This window comes from Marmota monax, unplaced genomic scaffold (genome assembly GCF_021218885.2).
Source record: "Marmota monax isolate L192 unplaced genomic scaffold, Marmota_monax_Labrador192_F-V1.1 WCK01_AAM20220418_F8-fsc00274, whole genome shotgun sequence".
NCBI classification, from domain to species: Eukaryota; Metazoa; Chordata; class Mammalia; order Rodentia; family Sciuridae; genus Marmota; species Marmota monax.
The window spans coordinates 1,540,100-1,562,559 of record NW_026694547.1 but is presented as its reverse complement, the minus strand read 5'-3'; the positions used below and the strand labels follow the sequence as shown (position 1 = coordinate 1,562,559).

General features: G+C 40.2%; 1 protein-coding gene across 2 annotated transcripts in view; it reads left to right on the top strand.

Annotated features, from left to right (window-relative positions):
* Dnah9 (dynein axonemal heavy chain 9) overlaps window positions 1–22,460 on the top strand; it is a 330,995-nt gene that overhangs the window by 58,691 nt on the left and 249,844 nt on the right. For both annotated transcript variants that reach the window (XM_046420725.1, XM_058571595.1), the window contains exons 16-19: window positions 830–1,026; window positions 1,121–1,545; window positions 16,003–16,225; window positions 17,422–17,588. In XM_046420725.1, the coding sequence (XP_046276681.1) occupies window positions 830–1,026; window positions 1,121–1,545; window positions 16,003–16,225; window positions 17,422–17,588 (1,012 nt within the window). The remainder of the gene's footprint in view (window positions 1–829; window positions 1,027–1,120; window positions 1,546–16,002; window positions 16,226–17,421; window positions 17,589–22,460) is intronic.

Genomic DNA, 22,460 nt, shown 5'->3' with positions numbered 1-22,460 from the left:
CTGCAAGTAGAGCTGAGAAATTTGGTCTCATTCTCTAACTCTAGGGAATAAGAAGACAATGGATTTCAGTGGGTTGTCTCTCCACCCACAGCACCCAACCCATAACAGCCTTCTAAATGTTTCTACAATCAAAAACATATATGAAAATAAATGGTTACTGATAAAAGCATAAGCATTTATCTTTGACTTGGAATGTGGTGTTCCATCTTGTATTATGATGTAAATTTAGCAAGGCAAGTTGGCCTAGCAAGTAATGGGGAATTTGTGAATTATTTATACTGTTTTTAAAATTTTTATCACTCTGGGACTACAGAATTAAAATAAGTTCTGTGTTTTTAGAAAAGGAGCTGGAAGGGCAGGATGGTAACTTCTCTTTGTTTTTCAAGCCTTGTGCAACCATCCACAAGCATACCCCATTCAGCTAGTGACTGTTAGTAAAGAAATGGGCTGTTTCAAAGAGCTGGCTTTGAAAAATCCAGCTCTTCTCAAGGAGAGGCCCCAGTAACCCCAAGCAGTACCTGAAAATGTGGAAGGGGGACTGGCTTGGCTTGGTCAATCTATGGATTGACCAATGAGGAAAGAGACAGAAAAAAGTCCTATAATGCCAAAGAGAGCCCTGCACAAAAATTGGTTTTTCCAAAGTGTTATTGGTTCCCCTGTTGAGAAACACTGCAAGTGTTTCTTTCCCCCCTCACCTTTTCTGGAAAAATTTATATTTCCCATTTTTCTATACTCTAAAGAAATGCTTTGTGTGTTTGAAATCATTATTCTGCTTTGACATCTCATCCATTCATCATGGTTTTGTTGGTTTGTGTCTTTTGTTTTTCAGAATGTAAGGCAGGACTCACCCCAATATTTGAAGTACAACTTAGCCTCGCTGTCCCAGACTTAGTTTTCTATCCATCGCTGGAGTCTGGAGTGAAGGGGGGCTTCTATGACATTGTTGAGGGTCTTGTCAACAGCATTTTTGGGATGTCATCCTTGGTGCCACGGCTTTCCCCACAATCTGGCTCTCCTCACTATCAGGTACTCTGTCTGCACCCCTCTGCCCTCCACCACATCTGGAGCTTCCTACCAAGCACTGATATAACCCCTGCCTGCTATTGTCTCACCTCCCCAGGTTGATCTGGAGGACATGGCTGATTTGGCAAGCCTGCGGAGCACACTCATGGAAAGGGTCCAGAGCATGATGACCCTCTGCTGTGGCTATCGAAACACCTTTGTCCAGTATTCCTATCTCTACGTGGAGGACCGGAAGGAGATTCTGGGTCAGTTTCTGTTGTATGGGCATGTCCTTTCACCTGAGGAAATGGAAGCCCATGCAGAAGACGGCATCCCCGAGAACCCACCCCTCCTCCAACAGTTCAAAGTGCAAATTGACTCCTATGAAAAGCTCTATGAAGAGGTGTGCAAACTGGAGCCCGTCAAGGTGTTTGACAGCTGGATGAAAATTGATGTGCGACCTTTTAAGGCATCTCTGCTGAATATAATTAAGAGGTGGAGCCTCACGTTCAAACAACACCTTGTTGACTATGTCACTAACAGGTAACACAGCATTCCAGGTTGCCCGTAGCACCATGCTCGTAACCGTCTTTGTATTTTCCCCCACGGATTCATTGGTTAGATTAAAAATTAAAACAGCTGGTTAGAGGCTCCAGTCTTTTGGACACCATGGTAACTTCAGTCCTGTGCTTTCCTTTGCTCACCCGCTAAGGCCTCTGTTTCATTTTCCACTTGGTGCCCAGTGGGGGAATGGCACCCGGTAAGTGGTAAATAATGTTTAGAGACAATAATCGCAGATTCAGCCTCCCTTCACAACTCTGACTGTGAAATCTCTTTAAGCCTGGGAAGCAGAGGGGGTCTAATGGGCCTCTTAGATTTTATTTCTACCAATTACTTGTTGCCTCGGGTGATCCAACATGGAAGTCACTAGAACCCTATGTCCCTCCAGGCCTGTCTGTGCCTTTCTAGCTACCACAGAGTGAGTCTGAGATTCTGTCTGTCCCACCACAGACCTAGACCACCCAGTTCAGCACTATGCTCTCTAATCCAGAGACTCATCATCTGGATGAATAGTCAAGACGGTCAGCAGTCCACTGATCACTTCACCTTGTCCCCGGAGAACTGTCACAGTCAGAATTTCTACCCCTATCTCCACCCTGACTCCTGGGGGGCAGGCACAGCCCCTCTGTTCAGCAGTCACCCTCCAGATGACATGTTAAGGAAGACAAATGACCCGTCTCGTTGGTTCGGTGCTGGTCTTGCTTGATGCTGCAGCTTCCCTGCTTCATGATCTAGAGCTAAGCACAAGGAAATAGCAAAGCTGAGAATTTATCGATATAAAATTAAACTCCAGGAGACTTTGCAAGGGTGGTGTCCCCCCATTCTAGAAAACCCCAGGGAAACATTCTGGAGATGCTTTGAACAAGGCTTCCCAGGTTTTCTTTGGGAAACAGAACCAATTTTCTACATTCATGAGGGCTTTTGCTCACCAAGGAACTTAGAGGTAAGATGAGGGAAGGCTAGTGGGCATCAGAGCAGCAACAGTTACCCCCAGAAGAAGACTGCTTGGGGGTACAGCTGCTTTGTGTTCCTCCATTGGTAGGCCTGGTAATCCAAGAACATGGGTGTGTTTTAGAACATAGGTTTTGTTATTATTTAGGTATGGTGAGACCAACAGACCAGGAGATGGCTGCCATCAGAAATATCATTCATTCTTCACAGGAAAGTAGGGCCATACAGGAAAGCACTCATGTCAGGAGGCAGGAAAGGAAGGAAAGGTGGGCAGTAGTCTTTATTGTGGTTTCTGTGAAAAGGAATGGGTAGTAAGGCAGAGTACACTGGTTTAGGATTGGCGAGTATGAGTAATTTCAGTGGGCTCCACAGCACAGTAGCTATCCCTTATTTTCTGATACCTGGCCCTGGAGGGATTAGGGCAGAAGTGTAGTAGCCCAGAGTGTAAGAGACAGTTGCAGGAGGTGGCTGAGCTCAGGATTAGTCTATTTGCATATGAAAGATAAGCTTTTGGTCAGGCATGACTATCTCAAGGAATTGGCTGTGCTTGCAACAAGTAGTCCCTTCAGGGTTTTTAAGACCCAGATGGGAACAGGTCCAAAAGCCCAGGGAACCAGGTAAAGCCTCAGAGGATCTGACAAGTGGTTTACCAAGTTAGACATCTGGTAGACCAGTGAGGGGGCTTGAGGTCTTGACCTGGAACCCCTGTTTCCTCATCTCCAAAAAGACAAGCAAGTACCGCAGGATTCCTCCAAGGAGACTTCTGGCTTTAACATTAAGTCAGTGATTTCCTTAATTGGCTCCTTTGCTATGCTTGAGGAATATATTTTAAAATTTTCCTGAGGATTAGAAAAAAGAAATGGAAACAGAAAAAATAAAAACTGCTTTTTACTGAGTATATCCTCTATGCTAGGTAATTATAGCCCTTGCACCTGTATCCTTCCACCCATCTTTTGCTGTCCCCTTTAGCAAACACCCACTGATATCTGTGTCCACCTTCAACACTTTTTTGCTCTACCTGAAACCCGTCTCTCCTCTAAGAACAGTGCCTTCCTACAGATCCTCCCGAATGGAGGCTGATTCTTTAATAGAGGCTGATTCTTTTTCCTACCTCCCTTTTACCATGAAGTCTAGAGGTGGGCAAGGTATCAGACCAGTTCACCACCATTCTCCCTCCAAATCTCCAGCTTCTCTGAAGTGACTTCTGTCTGACAGTGCTAACTGCTACTTGTTATTCCCACAGTCACTCTTAGTCATTCTTCCTTGTCATTGCAGATATTTCCATGTGGCTCATGTTCCTCCTTTCCCACCCTTCTGCCCAACAATCATCCTTGGTGACCCAACATCAGCATAGAGTCTCCATTACACCTGTCCCTTATTTAATGGACCCCACTCCAGTGCCCCTTCCCTCTGCCATGTGACCTCTACTTTCTTGTACGTTGGGCTGTCAGTCAGAGGAGGGAAAGATGGGGAAGCAATTGCACTCTCTTCAAAAGCTCAGGTGTGCCTGGTGCTGTAGCTCATACCTATAATCCAAGCAGCTCAGGAGGCTGAGGCAGGAGGATATAGAGTTCAAAGCCAGCCTCAGCAAAAACAAGGCACTAAGCCACTTAGCGAGACCCTGTCTCTAAATAAAGAATAAAATAGGGCTGGGGCTGGGGCTCAGTGGTTGAGTGCCTCTGAGCTCAATCCCTGGTACAAAAAAAAAAAAAAAAAAAGGTTAGGTGTAACATTCCATTCTCTGACCACATCTGGTATCTTCTCATTCTGCAGCTGCCATGCAGAATTCTTCAGTCCCATCAGGAGTTCTAATTCCTTGACCCCAACTTCTTCCCTATGTCTATCATGCAAGCTCCCCATTCCCTGCCATTCCCACTTTGCAAACCCCTGACTATTTAAACTCAAGTGCTCCACATCTGCTCCTAAGCAGCTTATCTTTGCCAAACAAAAACAAACTATTCTCCTGACTAGAATTACGTTTGAATATTTATCACATTACATTTATGAGCATCCATTTCAAGAAGGCCTTTTGCGATGGGAAAAGGGAAGAACAGTGGATGATTCTGACTGATCTTTCCTATGCATGTACATGAATACAGCACAGTGAATCCCAACATCGAATACATCCACAAAACACTCACTTATGAAAAGTGTAAATAAATTGCAGAAGATCAGTTGAGTAGCAGGAGGGGAGTAAGGGGAAGAAGGGGAAAGTGCTGGGGACTGAATTAGAGAAAATTATATCTATGCTTTGTGATGATGTCAAAATATATCCTGATGTTATATAAAACTGAAAAGAATCAATTAAAAAATAAATTTAAAAAGCCCTCTGCATTTTCCTACCTCTCCCAGACTCCTCGTTCCTTGCTCTTCTCAAACTTCAATCATCCTCTCTGCCCTTTTGACCTTGCTTCTTGTTTCACTGAGAAAATAAAAGAAATCATGAGAGAACTAGCTCAGCTTTTCACTAAGTCTACCAGCCTACCTGCATTTGAAGCTCTACATCTATTTTCCCCACCTGTGACAGAGGATAAGCTGTCCTTGCTTTTAGTCCAACCTCTTTTACCTACTCAAGGATTATAGTTTGAACATGGTTTGAGTGTATTCCTCGAAGGTTGGTGTACTGGAAATTTTTCCCCAGGGTTGGCTGGGTTGGGAAGGTAGAATCTTTAAGATGTGAGAATTAGTGAGGAGGTTTGGGGTCATGGGAACATCACCTGGAAGGGATTAATGCTGGTCTCATGTAGTGAATTAGTTCTCACGACAGCAACTGCACCATATACTTGGCCCCTTCTGCATGTGACTGAATCCCATATTTCTTTTTGCTGTTGTGATATAGCTAGAGAGCCCTTGCAAGTATGTCAGTTTCTGTCGTGACACATGACTCATCTGTCAAGGCCACTCCAGGTGAACTGGGCTGGCACGAAATAGTCACACAAAGACAGAGAAATTACTTACCTTTTTCTTTAGGTCCTGTGACAGCTCCTCTGACCCAGCTCCCACACAGGGGGCAAGACAGGCAAGAAAGAGAAGGGAGAAGCCCTTGAACCCAGGTTTTATTGGGGGAGGCTGTTTGAAAGAACATTCTATCCATATAAGACAGAGGGATCATGCTACAAGGGGCAGTCCACTCCCACTGGGTAACACCCACTCTCAAAGCTATGCTCCTCTGCTGAGGGGAAATGGGGACCCACCTGCCCGCTGGTCAGGGAAGCCAGTCTCCATATTTCCATCACTCAAAGCTAGGGGCCACTCAGCTCCTATGTGGCAGCTCCTGACAAGCACCATGCTCTTTGGACCCTCTTTAGTCATGCAAATCATGAGCAAAATGAACCTCTCTCCTTTATAAAGTACCCAGTCCACATAAAATGGACTAATAATGCACCCTAAATATTCCCTATCTCCAAAATTATTCTTTCCTGTGTATATTCTCAATAGCATGTGAACAGACTGCCTTATCTGTCATATCTAAAAGGAGAAAGTGTATATATATACATATATATACGCACATATATATAAGTGAATACATATAAGAGATTACATATATATTAGTGCCTTATAGTTATATATATAATAACTATATAACTATAGTTATAATATATATATTATAACTATAGTTATAATATATATATTTTAACTATATAACTATAATTATATATATGTCATCTCTCATTCTGTGGTCTGTCTTCTCTCTTCATTTGTGGTTTAGATGGCCCTTTTATCCATAAGGTCTACATCTGTGGATTCAATCAACTAGGGATCAAAAATAAAATTTTTGATAAAAAAATAAAATAAAAAAATTTAAAAAAAAACTAAAAATTGCATCTGTACTGAATATGTACAGGCATTTTTTAATTGTCATTTTCCCTAAGAAATACAGTATAACAACTGTTTACATAGCATATACATTATATTAAATAATTACAATAATCTAGAGATGTTTTAAAAATATGGGAGAATATACATTGGATAGAGGCATATACTATTTCATTTTATATAAGGGACTTGAGTGTCCATGGATTTTGGTATCCAGAGGGGGTCCTGGAACCAATGCATCATGGTTATTGAGGAATGATTGTATTTTGATGAATAATTCTTAATGTCGAGGTAACCAAATGTGTCCATCTTACCCCTAGGTTGTTCTTCTTTTGTATTAACGAATCCCCTTTTGTTAAACGAATCCCCTTTCGCCCAGAGATCCTAATGGAACTTTTATTTTCCTTTAAAATTTCAGAACATTCTCTTTCACATTGAGTAATCCCTTGTCTGTGGCTGCATGAATACTGAAATACCAATCACCAGATTTATTACAGTAATAATAAATCTCTGTATCTGTAATAAATCTTGGTATCTGGTAGGACAAGTCACAGCTTTGTTCATTTTCACGAAGAATATCTGGGCAATTCTTGGCCATTATTTTTCAATACAACTCATCAGTGTGTGAGAGAAAAAGGCTATTGAGAGTTTGTTTGCATTTGCACTGACTATATATAGATCAATTCGAGGAGAATTACCATCTTCCTGGTGTTGGGTGTTTCTGTTCCTGAACATGCTAGTTTTCCACTTAATGTCCTTTCATTGTCCACCAGTGAAATTTTGTAATTGTCACCTTTAAAATAATTTGAATATCTTTGTTCAGATTTATTCCTCAGTGTTGTATTTTTTGATTCCTAGTGTAAAACGTTTTTATTAGTGCATTACAGTTATACCTAGTAGTGGGGTTCTTTTTGACATAATAATACAAACATGGGATATAATTTGGTCCATTAAGTCCCTGGTACGTCCCTTTTCCCTTCCCAATTCTCCCCACCCCCCAGTTCTCTTTCCTCTTTTCTACTTTTCTACTTTTATTTATAGCTTTTAAAATGAGTGATTTATAGGTGTCCTTATATAGGATTATATAGGATTATGTCCTTATATATGATTTAAAAGTGCAATTCACCATGATTTATTCACATATGTACATAGCATCATTTGGCCAATTTCATTCCACCATTCTTCTCTTTTCCAATTCCTCCTCCTTCCCCTCCCTAGCCCCTTTCCTCTGCTTTTCTAATCTTTCTTCTATTTTCATAAAATTCTCCTCATCCTTTTTTTCTCCCTTATTTTGGCCTAGCTTCTGCATATGAGAGAAAACACTCAGCTCTTGACTTACTGGGTCTGGCTTATTTCACTTAGCATGATGTTCCCCAGATTTTCTATGGAAACGGGATTGAATTTTGAATATTGATTTTGCATCAAGCCACCCTGCTCAATTAACAAAATATTAATGCTAATAATTGTGTCTAATCCTTGAGTTTGCTGTGTACATCCTCGTCACAGACAGGTTTCGTTTTGTTTCTTGCTCCTCAGTCTTGATGCTTTATAACCCCATTTCTTATCTTACTGTACTGGCTAGGACTTCCCATATAATGTTTAATAGGGGTGGTGATGATAGACATCCCATCTTATCCTTGACCTTAGAGTAGTTATTTTCAACTTTTTACTACTGAGTATAATGTCTGCCATGAGTTTTGTTTTTTTTAATAGATTCTCTTTATCTGATTAAAGAACTCTCCTTCTATTCCTAATTTGTTAAGAGCATTTAGCATAAGTGGATGTAAAATTTTATCAATTGCTTTTTTCTAAGTCCTTTAAGATAATTCTGTTTATTTCCTCAAAATATTTAAAGTGGTGAACATCAGTATTTGATCTCCAAAATTAAACTAAACCTAGCGTGACTAGGTTTATACCAAACACAAAGTTTTATCTTTTCCAATATATCCAGTGGTTGATTTTGTTTGCAAATATCTTGCTGAGCGTTGCTGTACCTATGTTTGTGATGGAGACGGGCTTTCAGTTTTCCCTTTTAATACTATCTTGGTCTGATTTGGGTTTCATGGTTTTGCGTTCATAAAATAAGTTAGGAATTAATCCTTCCTGTTTATTTTCTGGAAGAGCTGGTGTAATATTGAAATTTTTTGATCCTTGAAAATTTGATTTAAATCTTTTATAGAGGCATCTGGGCTTGTAATTTTCTTTGTGAGAGGATTCTAAGCTACAATTTCTGTAATAGTTATAAGGATATTAAAATTTCTTCTTCCTTAGTAAGGCACTTTTAGGAAGTCATGTTTTCTAGAAATGTATCCATTTCATATATGTCATCAAATTATGGTTGTGAAATTTATAATTTCCTCTTAACAGTTTAATCTCTGCAGAGCCTACGGTATGACCCTTTTCATTTCTATTCATTTTTATTTTGTGCCTTTGGCTTCCTTTCTTAATTAGTCTTGCCAAAGATATACAAAGAACTGTCTTATAAACTCATTGATTCTCTTTCCTGTAGTTTGATTTTTATTTCAATAATTTATTACTTTATGTTTATTATTTAATTTTCCTTCTTCCTTTGGATTTATTTTCTATTATTTGGCTTATTTCAGATAGATGATTTGCTTATTGATTTTGAGCCTTCTGCCTTTTCGAAGGCTAGCATTTTAAGGTATAAATTCCCTCTACATGCAATGTTACTTATATCTCACAAGTTTTAGTAAGCAACATTTTCATTATTATATAGTATTCAATATTTGAAATATTCATTACAATGATTTTAGAGCATCCTAAATGTACAAACATAGGGTTTTTCTGTTATATTTCTGTTTTTTAATTTCTAACTTAATTGCATTGTGGTCAGAGGATGTAATAACAGCCTTCTGAAATTTGTCGAAATTTGCTTTGTACACTGCAGCGTAGTCAACGTTTATAAATGCTCTTTGCACATTAGAAAAGAGTGTGTACTTTATAGCTACTGTAATTTCCGTGCATGCCTATTTCATCAAGCTTGTTAATTGTTCAACTCAAATCTGACCTTTTCAATCTGCTTAATTTATCAACTACCAAGATAATTGTTTAAATGTGGCTAATTTCTCCTTGTAATTCTGTCCCTTTGTGTTTTCTATATTTTTAGTTTATGTTCTATGGGCCTACAGAGTTTGACATTTTATGTCTTCCTCAAAAACTGAACCATTTAACCAGACATTAAAGAATCTTTCTTGTCACTAGCCATATTTCTTTTGATAAAGTCTGTTTTGTCTTGTGTTAATGTAGTTAACTACATTAAACCAATTTTCCTTTGTGTGTTATTTTCCTGGTGTGTCTCTTTTATCCTTCAGCTTTGAACCTTGCTGTACAATTACGCTAAGAGATTTTTATAATCAGTGTAGAACTGAATTCTTTATCCATTTTAACAATGTTTATCCTTTAACTGGAAGGCTTTCCTCATTAATGTTTACTGTACTATATTTGGATTTAATTCTACCATTTTAATATGTGCTTTCTATTCCTTTTCTTTTTTTCTTTTTTTTCTCCTTTCTAGTCTACTCTTGGATTGAATTTTTAAATGTTTTCTTTTCCTTTCTCTTATTTCATTTTTCCCTCCGCTAGTTTGAATGTCATACTATGTAGGTCTCCCATTCCACAGCTTTTTAGTAAGCACCCTTAAAATAAATAACTGTACTAGCATGTTTACTATCCTCAAAAAACACAAAACAAGAATAGTCCTATCTCTGTTGTTCATCCATCAAGTTAGATCTTTACATTCCTAATAATTTAGATAGTTGTTTTATTATTTATTGAAACTCCTCAAAGTATACATTATTTTAAATATTTATACCTGATTTCTTTTTTTATTTTTTTTTTTTAATGCTGAGGATCAAATCCAGGATCTTATGCATGCCAGGCTAGTCCTCCACCACCAAGCCCCCCCCCCACTTTTTATATTCATAACATATTTATCAGTATCATTGCTCGTTATATCTTTCTACATTACAGACCTGTTGCTGAAGTATATCAATTTTGGTTTATTAATAAGGATCTATGAATGAAACACTCATTCTTTCTTCATCTGAAGTGTATTTATTTTGCCCTTGTTCTTTAAAACAAGGGTTTTGGAAAAATAAAATTTCTTTGATTGCTGAAATTTTATTTCCTGGCATCCATTTTTGCAGCTAAGTAATCAGCCATCATTCTACCTCTTCTTTTTCTTTTTTCTTTCTTTTTTTTTGTAAAAAATGTGTTTTTGCTCTGAAGCTAATTTTAAGATTTTTTTTAATAATGCACAATTTCATATTGAAGTATCTGTATGAGAGTTTCTTTATGTTCGTTCTACCTAGTATCTGTTTGTACCATCTTGATATTGCATTCATTGTCTTTCAGCAAGCCAAGAAAATTCTTAGCCAGACTATCCTCACATTTTTACCCCCCCCCCTTTTTTTTTAACCCATTCTCCCGATTTCTTCCTTGTAGGGCTCTTGCTAGACTTATCTCAAACCTTTTCACCATCTCCTATGTTTTAAAACTTACGTTTCTTCCTTTTTCATTTCTATCATATAGCAGCCTAATTTTCTCTTTCAACTTTGTCTTCATCTCCAGTTTAATCCAATCTTTGAAATATAAATTTTAATTATATTTTCCATTTTGGGATCTTCTACTTGGTTGTTCTAAATGTTTCTTTGATGGCACTTAAGCTCTTTTATTCTTTACTTAAATGTTGAAGCTTCTCTTTCATTTAATCATTTAAAACATTTTAGAATTTTGTTTAGACACTTTTTGATTTTTCAACTTAAAAGCATTGTTTTTTTTGTGTGTGCTATTGAAGGTGACATACAGGCCTACAAAAAATTATTGGTTTCATTGTCCTGGAACTGCCCTTTAATCTCTATGATAATTTTTGTAATGCTATGACATATATGACAAACTTTTCCTATACTTCTCTTCAAAAACAAAGTCACCATAAGACATTATTCTCCTAATTCTAGAGTTAATAATCTTAACTTTCACAATATTGTGATTATTTAGCTCAGTAAATTTTGTAATTTTTCTTTATCCGTCTTTCCATACAAAGGTCTACACAGCATTCACATCTTCATTCCCAGTACAACACCAAATTTATTCTTGAATGTAAAGGGCAAGTCAGGCCAGGTCAGGTACAGGGATAGGTACCCACAGAGACCATAAGAAGCTACCTAGGCTCTGAGGTAGGTTCCTTAAGAAAGCATTTCTGTGTAGACTGATCAGCCACAGTTGGAAGAAGCTATTTTTCTTAGTCTTGAATTGATAACCAAGAAACTACAGAGAAGGTCACTTTCTCCTGCTATGTGGGACAGAAGCAAAGAAGCAAGACCCCTAAACAAGAACCTTTATGTCTTGTAAACATATCACATTTTACATTTTTTTCTTTCTGCATCTGAATTTCACTATCTGAAATCTTTTCAGTATCAATTTTACTATTTGTCTAGTTGACTCCTACTCATGGTGACTTCTTTCCTTGTGCATCTTATGGTTTGGTTTGGTTTGGCCCTAGGGATTAAAGCTAGTGATACTTTACCATTGGACTATATCCCCACTCCTTTTTTTTTTTAAACATGGTCTCACTAAATTGCCCAGGCTAGCCTCAAACTTGCAATCCTCCTGCCTCAGCCTCCTGAATCACTGGGATTATAGGCATGTGCCCCCACATTTGGTTTGTGATTTTTTTTCCAATAAAATAATATTCTTTGGAATTTTACCTGTGGGGAGTCCTTTGAGGACTGGTCCTAGTTGTCATCCTTCAGTAAGGATTTGCATTTGCTCCTGGCAATCCTCAAGGGACTCTACCAAGCCTGGACCACTTGGACTGAAACCTGCTATGTCTACCCAGTGCGGAGGCCTTGGCAAGTTTCCCAACCTCTTATGTCCCCTCCTATTGGTTTCCTCACACTGAGTGAATTCTAAGCCAAGTCACCTGCTCTTCAGCCCATAAAGCAACCAAAATACAAGCTTAAGATTTCCAAGGTTTGGTTGAAACATGTAAAAGCGACTGTAGAGCCTGCCTACCTCCAAGTGTTCTTATTTTCAGCCTCTAGAGATTCCTTCACTTCATGGCACTTTAGAGATGCATTTTAAATCCAGTTTGAAGTCTTCACCTAAGTATTTCAGTTATTTTTTCGAGAGGATTATTCATATTTTCATGAACTCCATTCAACTATAGATGGAAGCCTGTCATCCTCTGACTACCGTCCATCAGCCTTTGCCATTATGGCCCCACGGAAACCTTTCTTGTCAAAATGACCAGCACTTTTCATGTGGCTGAGCCCAGTGGTCACCATGTTTTCATTTACTTTGACTCTTCAGCTATATTTGGCACAGTTAATCCTCCCAATTTCCCAAACAGGATCTTCATGTGGCCTTCTGTAATTCCTCTCTTTTCTTCTTTTCCTTGCATCTCATTAGCTGGGCCTTTTTAAAAATAGTTTAATTTCGAGTCAGAGTCTCACTAAGTTGCTGAGACTGGCCTTGAACTTGCAATCCTCCTGCCTCAGCCTCCTGAGTAGTTAGGATTCTAGGCATGCGCCCCTGTACCTGGTTGGCTATACCTTCTTGATCTCCTTTTCTGGGCTCATTTCATCTCCAAATCCTCAAAATACTAAAATTATGGTAGCCTCAGTCCTGGGTTTTCTTCTTTATCTACAAGCATTGTGCTTGAAAAAACCTCCATGGGGCTGAGGGTGTAGCTCAGTGGTGGAGCACTTGCCAAGCATGTGCGAAGGCCCTAGGTTCCATCCCCAGCACTACAACAATGAATAAATCAATGGATGAAACTAAAAGCAAATGTGCTGATAACTGCCAAGTTTCTGTTTTGAAGTTCCATCTCTCTGGAACTCTAGACTTACACCTAACTTCCTAATCAATATCTGCCTTGGTGTCTAGTGTCTGCTAGCGATCACAGATGTAAGATATTCAAGACATATTCCTCTTCCGTTTCCCACACACACAAAAATAACTAGCCTCTCCTATTACTTCCTCATGTCTGTAAATGATGTCACCCTTTACCACATGGCCCTGGGGGGTCATGTTTATTTTTCTCAATTCCTTACACCTCTCATCCAATCCCTCCTTGAGCCCTGTTGGCTCCATGTACAAAATTATCTTGAATCTGACCTCATCTCACCTCCACCATCCAGGTCAAAGGCAACCTCCTCACCAGGACAACCCTAATAGTCCCCAACTACCCTCCTGGCTTGCATTCTTGTCTTCCCGCCAACATTGCCGCCATCGCCAGCAACACAACCTGCAAAGCTAAAATCTGTTGTCCTTCAGTTACAGATCTTTTCATAATGTAAATTAGATCAGTCATGCTCCTACTCAGAATTCTTCTAATTAGAATAAAATCTGGAATTATAGCCAATAAGGCCCTATGTTATCTGACCCCTCATTAGTCCTCCGAATCTTTTTCTTTGGCCTCTTCCTGTGACCTTTAGGCTTCTGCCACCATTACTCTTGCCCTTTCCCCCAAACAAACCAAAGTTAACCCAGCCCCAGTACCTTTGTTCATGCCATTCTCTCTGTCTGGAGTTCTCTTCTCCCATGTATTTTTTTTTTTTTTGCTCACTCCTTTACATTAATTATTTTTCTACCTCAATATCACCTCGTAGCAAAGTCTTTGCTACCATCCCACAACAAACAGTCCTATCATGAGTTTTCATTCCTTTATTCTGATGTTTTTCATTAGCACTCATTACTATTTGAAAATACACAATTTATTCTATTTATTTGTTTCCTATTACTTTTCTCACTAAAAATAAGCTTCCTACAAGCAGAGACTTCATCTTATTTATCATTCTACCTCGAGATCTGGAAGTAACTAAACCTCACAATACATGCTCAGTGAATATTTGTTGAGTTACAGAATGAACCTCATTTAACTCTCACAATCCCTAGAGAGAATGAAATCATTTGTCCAATCATCTGGGTAAAGAAACTGAGGCTCAGAGTTGTTAAATGACTTGGCCCTGGTCCCATTATCTAATAAGTGTCAAAACGAAACGCAAATATGTGTGACTTCAGAGGCCAGAGCATTTACATTAAAAAAAAAATTGTCTTATTTTTGGACTCACCACATTAAGATCATTTCAGACTTAGCAAAAAAAAACACAAAAATAATACAAAGAGTTCCTGTTTAACATCTGATCTAGCAATAGTAAAATGACAAAACTCAGGAAGTTAATATTGATGTGACTCACTTGTAGACCTTATTGCACAAGTTGTTCCATTAATAACCTTTTACTGGTTCAGGATCCTGCCTGAGGCTACACAGCACATTCAGATGCCCTGTCTTCTGAGGCTCTTTCTAATGGCACAAGTCTCAGCCTTGGTCTTTCATAGTTTTCCCACCGGTGACAAACACCCTATTCATCTCAGCGCACAGGTCTACCCAGCCAGTGCCTGGCACATGGTAAGCTGTCTGTAACAATAGCTATTATTGTTAGGGACGTGTTTCAGCCAGCTTTTTCTCTGTTATGACTAAAATATATGACAAGAACAATTTTAGAAGAGAAAAAGCTTATTGGGGGCTCAAGGTTTCAGAGGTCTCAGTCCATAGACAGCTGGCTGCATTCCTCAGGGCTCAAGATGAGGCAGAACATCGTGGTGGAAGAATAGGACAGATGGAAGCTGCTCACGTGGTGATCAGGAAGCAGAGAGAAACTCCACTTGCTAGATACAAAATATGTACCCCAAAGGCATGCCTCCCATGCCCACTTCCTCCAGCCACACCCTACCTGCCTTCTGTCACCACTCAGTTAATCCCCTCTGTGGATTAATTCACTGATTGGGTTAAGGTTCTCATCACCCAATCATTTCTCCTCTAAACCTTCTTGCACTGTCTCACATATGAGCTTCTGGGGGGCACCTCACATCCAAACCATAACAGGAAATAAAGTAAATATCCCTTTCTAAAAGTGGAAGGAGATTGGCTTTGTAATGCCAGATTCGTGGGACCCCAATAGACCCCCAGGAGCCGAATCCAGTGCAATCATATGAGAGTCTTTATTGCAAGCTCGAGCCTGGACTCACAACCATTTCCGATACAGCAGTCCTGAGGAGTGAGTCCCGGCTTTTAGTTCAGTGAGGATTTATAGTTTTGGGGGGGCTAATCTATGCATCACAACTCACACAGCAAGTCATTTCATACTTTGGAAAAATCAAACAACTCTTAACATTGATTAGCACATTCACTGGCGGGAACAAGTTGGGTAAGGGTAATTGGTTAATATAAGAGGGGGATTCCTTTGAACTGACTGGTTTAAGCCACAAGGGGTGTACGTGCTAAACTACATGGTTTCCCAACATGTTATCAACCACCATAAACTACTGGGGGGTCATCTGGCATTTCAGGTATTTTCCTTGTCTCACTCTGATTGGTTATTGCTATGGTCCGAAATTAGGTCTCAAGCATTCTTTAGTCTTGCATTGCTGAGTCAAGGCTATCTGGTTACTGTAGTTAGGGGTATCTGGCTCCACAGGCCTTTCCTGTTATTTAGGACAAATGACTCAGTAGGGTGGCTATGTGCCTAGGAATGCTGGGTCATCCCCCTCCCGCTTTGGACAGGTCTTGCTCTGAGGTAGAGGCTGGTTTTTTTCAAAAAGGGAGTCACATCAGTTTCTCAGTTTCTCATGTTTTGTTTATGTCACCAGCCTGGCTGACCTTGAAGTTTTTATAAAAAGTAGCGAGATTGGCTTGCTCAAGAAAGTCGAGAAAGGAGATTTCCAAGGATTGGTTGAGATCATGGGACACCTTATGGCTCTTAAAGAACGACAGAACAGCACTGATGAGATGTTTGAGCCCCTCAAGCAAACCATCGAATTGTTGAAGACCTATGAACAAGAGTTGCCGGAAGCCGTGTTTGAGCAACTGGAGGTCAGTGTGTTCGTGTGTTCTTCATAAAAGAAATAGAAGTTTAGAATACAAATAATAAATGCTGGGAAGCAACACTTATGCACTGTTGGCGGGAATGTGCGTTAGTACAACCACCATGGAGATCAGCCTGGAGGTTGCTCAAAAGACCACCATATTATCCAGCTACACTCCTCCTTGGTATTTATCCCAAAGAATTGAAGTCATTGTACTATGGTGATATAGGCATACCCATGTTTATGGTAGCATAACTCACAATAGCCTAGTTAGGGAACCAACATGGGTGTCCATCAACAGATGAATGAATAAAGAAAATGTAATGTGTGTGTGTGTGTGTGTGTGTGTGTGTATGTGCACTGGACTTTTATTCAGTTATAAAGAAGAAGGAAATTATGTTTCCTTAGTGAGATTAGCCAGACTGAGAAAGTCAAGGTTCACACGTTCTGTCTCACATAGGGCACCTAGTGAGGACAAAAGGAACCTCATAGAAATAGAAGAGACACCCACAGACTATAGGAAGGAAACCTGAGGAGACGAAGAGAGGGAAAGGAAAGGGTGTAGAAGATGAAGCAGATCAAATATGCACCATGCATGTGTGCCTCTATCACAATGAATCCCATAATTAGGCATAATTATAATGCACCAATAAGAAGAGAAGTATTAGGATTGTGAGTGGGGCAAAGTGGGGTGAAATAATTGAAAAATGGGGTCCGATGATTGCTCAAGGAACTATTATATGTAGCACAATGTAATGTCCAGCACATTCTAGAAACTCCATAAATGCAGAAAAATGTGATGCTGGGGATATGTAAGAGAATTAATATGAAAGAAGATAATTTTTTCCCCCAGAATTAGAGATAAGCCAACTTTCTGATTTGGAGGAAACAAGCAGGTCTGAGTGATTTTTAAGATGGTCTCTGAGGAAATGTGGGGCATAAAAGAAAATCAGAGAGCCAGAATAAAGAAAAGAGCAAAAGTTGCAGGGTTGGAGGCTGAAGGTGAGAGGGAGTCAGGAGGAGGCCATAGTGGAGAGAGGAGGCCACAGCGGGGTAAGTCAGGCACTTGGAGAAGGGTGAGTGAAATCCCCACATCATGTATGATCCCAGAGCAGAGATGAGCACAGCGCGGCGAAGTCCAGCTTCAGGCCTGCAGGAGGAGGGAGCTCTGTGGTTCTGACCACTTTGAGGTCTGCTTTGCAGGAGCTGCCTGAGAAATGGAGCAACATAAAGAAGATGGCTGTTACTGTGAGGCAGCAGGTGGCCCCTCTGCAGGCGAACGAAGTGACCCTCCTCCGCCAGAGGTGCACAGCCTTCGACCTGGAACAACAGCAATTCTGGGAGCAATTCCACAAGGAAGCCCCCTTCCGGTATGGACCACCGTTGCCCCTGCTGCCCTCTCTCCTGTGGACATTGTAGTCTTTAAGTCACTGGTGGTCTTACTGCCACTTTTCAGCAGATGAAAACTTGTCAATGGTATTTGCTTCCACGTAGGCCCTTTGGTGAAGATGTGGTGCTAATGTGGGCAGAGTCCTATTGTGACCTGCATGATCAAAGGTTATATGGATGTTTTTTTTCTTTTAAAAATAATCTAGAACCTTCTATGTCTCCATTTGCAAGGGTATCACCTGTGGTAAAGTGATTTCAGGATTTCACTAAAACTTTAGCATTCTAAGTTCTTACACACTTCTGTTCTTTGGGTTGGAAAAAAAAGGCAAATTAAAAACATTCAATTATGTTGAAAGGCATTTTGGTAGCCTAAGGGAAAGATTCAGGTGAGGGATTTCTTTGGGAAGTTTTCTCTGCGTTTGTAATATTGGGCCCCTCTCTACTTGTAAGTTTTTACACAAATACAGCAACCACTGGATGGAAGACCATTCACACGTGCACACCTGGCACACACACCTGGGTCCCTTTCTCGGCACCTTCCCCTCCTGGTAGAGAAGTCTATCAGGCTCCCAGTGCACAGCTCGGCATCAAGGGCTCCATCCAGGAGGACAAGTGGTTCTGAATGGTCCTTTGTCTACCAATATGCTAGCTGGAGTAGCTTTCCTCCCTTCATTCCAGCTCTATGATCTGTTCTCTGTTTCCCAGAGCTGAGCTTCTTGCTGGGTAGACAGATTTGGAAATGTCCTATGTAAGGAATGAAAAACCTTTTCATTTTCAAATATTACTTATCCACAGAAATAGTAAAAGAAGTCGTGCACAAGGGCGTACATGCCTGTTATCCCGGCAACTCGGGAGGCTGGGACAGGAGGATTATAATTTTGAGGACATCCTCAGCAACTTAGTGAGACCCTATCTCCCTATCTCAAAATTTAAAAATAAAAAGGGCTGGGGAAGTAGCTCAGTGGTAGAACCCTCCCCGGGTTCAATACCCAGCCCTCCCCACCAAAAAAAAAAAAAAAAAAAAGAAGAGAAAATGAAAGTTAAAAGATAACAAATCAACAAACTAAACAACAAAAAATATTACAACTTTATTTTGGGGGAATGTAGCATAATGACTGAAGCTTCTGGCTTTCTGGGGTCTAATTTCCAAACTACTACTTATTCCTATATTATGGCAAGTTACTTAATACTTCTGTGTTTCAGTTTCCTTCAGTACAATGCAGATAATCATAGTATCTACCTACGATTAGGATGAAAGAGAGAACTTCTGTAAGCGTTAAACATTGTGGCTGACAACATGGTGACCAACTCTGGTGGCGTGCTGGTTCTGTTCTGACTCAAAGTGTCATGTCTAGGAAAGTCTCTGTTCTGGGAAACTTAGCAAAGGACTATTCTCTCTCTTTTTTTTTTTTTTTTTTTGGTACCAGAGATTGAACTCAGGGGAACTCAACCACTGCCACTGAACCACATCTCCAGCCCTATTGTTTTTTTTTTTTTTTTAGAAACAGGGTTTCACTGACATGCTTAGACCTGGCCATTGCTGAGGCTGGCTTTGAACTTGCAGTTCTCCTGCCTCAACCTCCCGAGCTGCTGGGATTACAGGTGTGCACCACACCCAGCTAAGGCCTATTCTTTCTGTCAATTTATTTTTAATTCACAGATAACAACTGCATGTCTTTAATATGCCGCTCTCCAGCTGCAGCAAAATAGCCGGGGGATGAGGAGCAACTTGTGTACATTGATACAGCAGGAGTGGGAGCCGTTTATTGTAGGACAGGAGGGGTATATATTCATTACACACAGCTTATCTTAATTAACATAAACTAGATACAGCAGTCAACCAATAAGGAATCTCCACACTAATGGCTCGATGGTGTTACTTCACAAACCACTCCTTCTGGCAAAATGCCAGGCGCCATCCTGACTTGTTTACAGACCCTAACATTAATAGGGTCCCGTGTGATGTGTTGATACATTTATACTTTGTTGAATGCTCAACTCGGGACACTGAGGCTATGCGTCATCTCAAGCATTTATCATTTCTTGGTGATGAGAAAACTCAGACTCCTCTCTTCCAGCTGTTTTGAATTATGTCACACAGTACTCATGACTACAGCCACCCCTCTGTGTGATGAAGCACTAGACCTTATCCCTCCAGGTGGCTGTGATTTTTGTATCCATTGACCAGTTTCTCCTCACACCCTTCTCCCCACCACCCTCAGTAGGAGCTCATTCTCATCATTCATTCATCTGACGTTCACCAAGCAGCTGCCACCTTCAAAGCTTTATTCTTGGTGCTGTAAAGAACAAGAAAAGTCCATTAAGAGTCAGGGACAGACAGAACTACACATAAAGTATAAATATATTAAACACACAACTTGAAAGCAATTGTGCTGCCATCTTAGGCTGCACACAAGAATCACCTGGGGAGCTTTTAAAACAACCAATATCCAGATTATCCTACAGACTCTCTGGGTGAAACCTGTGTGTCAGTGTTTTGGGAAGCTCCCCAGGTGATTCCACGTACAGCCAAGGTTGAGAACCACCACTCTATAAATGACAGCAACTATTTTCCTTTAAACAATCATGCCAGGGAATCAAACTCGAAATGAATCTGTGTCCTGGAATCATTGCCTTAGGAACCAAGACCTTGTTCCAAAGAAACATCTATTGCTCAAAACATTTTGTAGAACTCACTTGAGGATTATTCTTTCAGAGTCCGAGCCTTATTCTTTTGGCTGTCTTTTGGGCATGCAATTGAATTTTCAAGGTTGAGCACTGTCTGTGAAGAGTCCGTGCTGGTGAGGGAAAGTGGGCTCTTGAGCTACCTGGTGTTATCCACAATCTCCTCAATGGCAGCAGTCATAAACATTATATTTTTTGCCTCAACTGCCTCTTCAAAAACATTCACACAAATTCCACAAATGTTTGCAAAATTGTCTTCCCAGAGAGACTTCTAAGACAGCACAAAAGAAACCCGCACTGGTGGGCTGTTGTATAATGAGAATAAAAAGAGACACAGAGATAAGGTGCAGAGGCAGGAAAGATGGCTGCTCCTCTAAGCAGTCAGATTTATTTATACCAATAGGTTACATTAGGTCATTAGTGGCATAACTACATTATTGTTTATTGTATCAAATAAGGTTGCTTATTCCGCAGTTACATTTTGCAAGTGGTAAAAGTACATTATTATTTATTGTATCAATAAGATTGCTTATTCTCCAGTTATATTTTGCAGTTACAATACGCAATGTTAGGAGCTTTGTGCAGCTCTCAAGAAAGCCCATTGTCTGAAGTTACCCTTAGGTGGGCAGGTCCAGGAGCACCAGGGCTTGGTGAAACATTGTAGTTATTTTGCAAGCAAGTTCCTTTATTCCCAAGAGCTATGTGCCTGAGATCAAGGTCAAGGCTGATAAGACACTAGCATAGAGCCTCCTCATGCAGGGTATTGCCACAGCAGCTAGATATTGCACATGTAATTAGTTATCTTATTGGTTCTTAGGAGAAACTGCAGAGCATCCTAAGCATGGGAAACAGGGTTCCTATTACCCCCTGGGAGTTTGCTTACCAGAGGAATGCTTCCCTGTATATTTCCACAGTCAGAATCCCTACACTGCTGTATGTGTGTTATGAACCTGGTATCCCCCATTCATTGTTAGATCATGTGTGTGTATTGATCAGCTGTTGGGTTTTTATTTTATTTTTATTTAATAGCTGCATTTGTTTTTCTTCTTTGCACTCGTATCTGCTGGCTGTTAGGATATTGCTACTCTTAGCTGGGTTTTCCAAATTCACATCTGTTAATTTGACATGCAGATGAATCTTTAGAAGAGAATGCTTTGAAAAGAACTGCTCACAGCAGTGCGGGAAACCAAACGTTACTGCAATTTTGATGTATTTTTCTTCTTGTCAAGAAAACCATTAGGACTGGAGCAGAATCGTGGATTTATTGCTAAGGGGAATCTTAAACAGTGTCAACTCGTGTATTTTGCTTCTTACTTTGGTGCTTGAGAGTTTTTAGAACGGTTGGATACTGGGTGTGTAAGGGTTCCTTCAATTTTAGAACATTTATGAATTTCTAAACTGCAGACTGGTGCATCTCTCTGTAAGTGGAAGTTTCTGTTTCAGGTTAGGTTGCACAAGTTAGCCCAGGTTCTGATGTCCTAGTCCTGGAGAAGGAAAAGGAAAGTAAGTATCTTCTTAGGCCCTTGCCATCTGACAGGTTGCTTGGGTGGAGATTCCCTCTTCTTCATGTCCAAGTCAAATTTCACTTTCTCCTTTAGTTCTTAACTTTAAATTATACCAGCATATGCCAAGCTGAGTTTTCACATTTCACAGTAATTTGCTAAACTTCCGTACCCAGATGCAAGGACTTTCTACAACTCTTGAAATTGGCGATTAATTCCTTCTTCATAAATAGAAGGAATGCTGCATGCTTCTGGCAGTTTCCCCACTTCACTTTGGTCTTTCTGACCTTGAGCATAGTCTTGCTGACCTTAAAGAATGGCTCCATGATGTACAATCCTCTTATACCAAGACCAAGGTAACCCAGGGATTTCTTTGTCTGTGAGCTCCAGGTGAATGGAGACCATTAGTGTTTTCAGCTGGCAAGCAGAGTCTGTGAAGAGCTGGGTATCCTTCTTGAAGATACCCTCCCACTGGCAGCTGTCCTCTATCTGTGACCACTAGAGGAAAATGAGGCCTTCCAAATGACCTCACAGCAGACAGCTGTGAGGAAAGAAGGGCTTTGGTTCTGTTGGAGCAGTGTCTGTTGTCTCTTCAAAAGCTGGAGAAAAGAGCAGTAAGAGTCTTTCAATCTCTCAAGAACATATCCATATCCTAAGCCATGATAT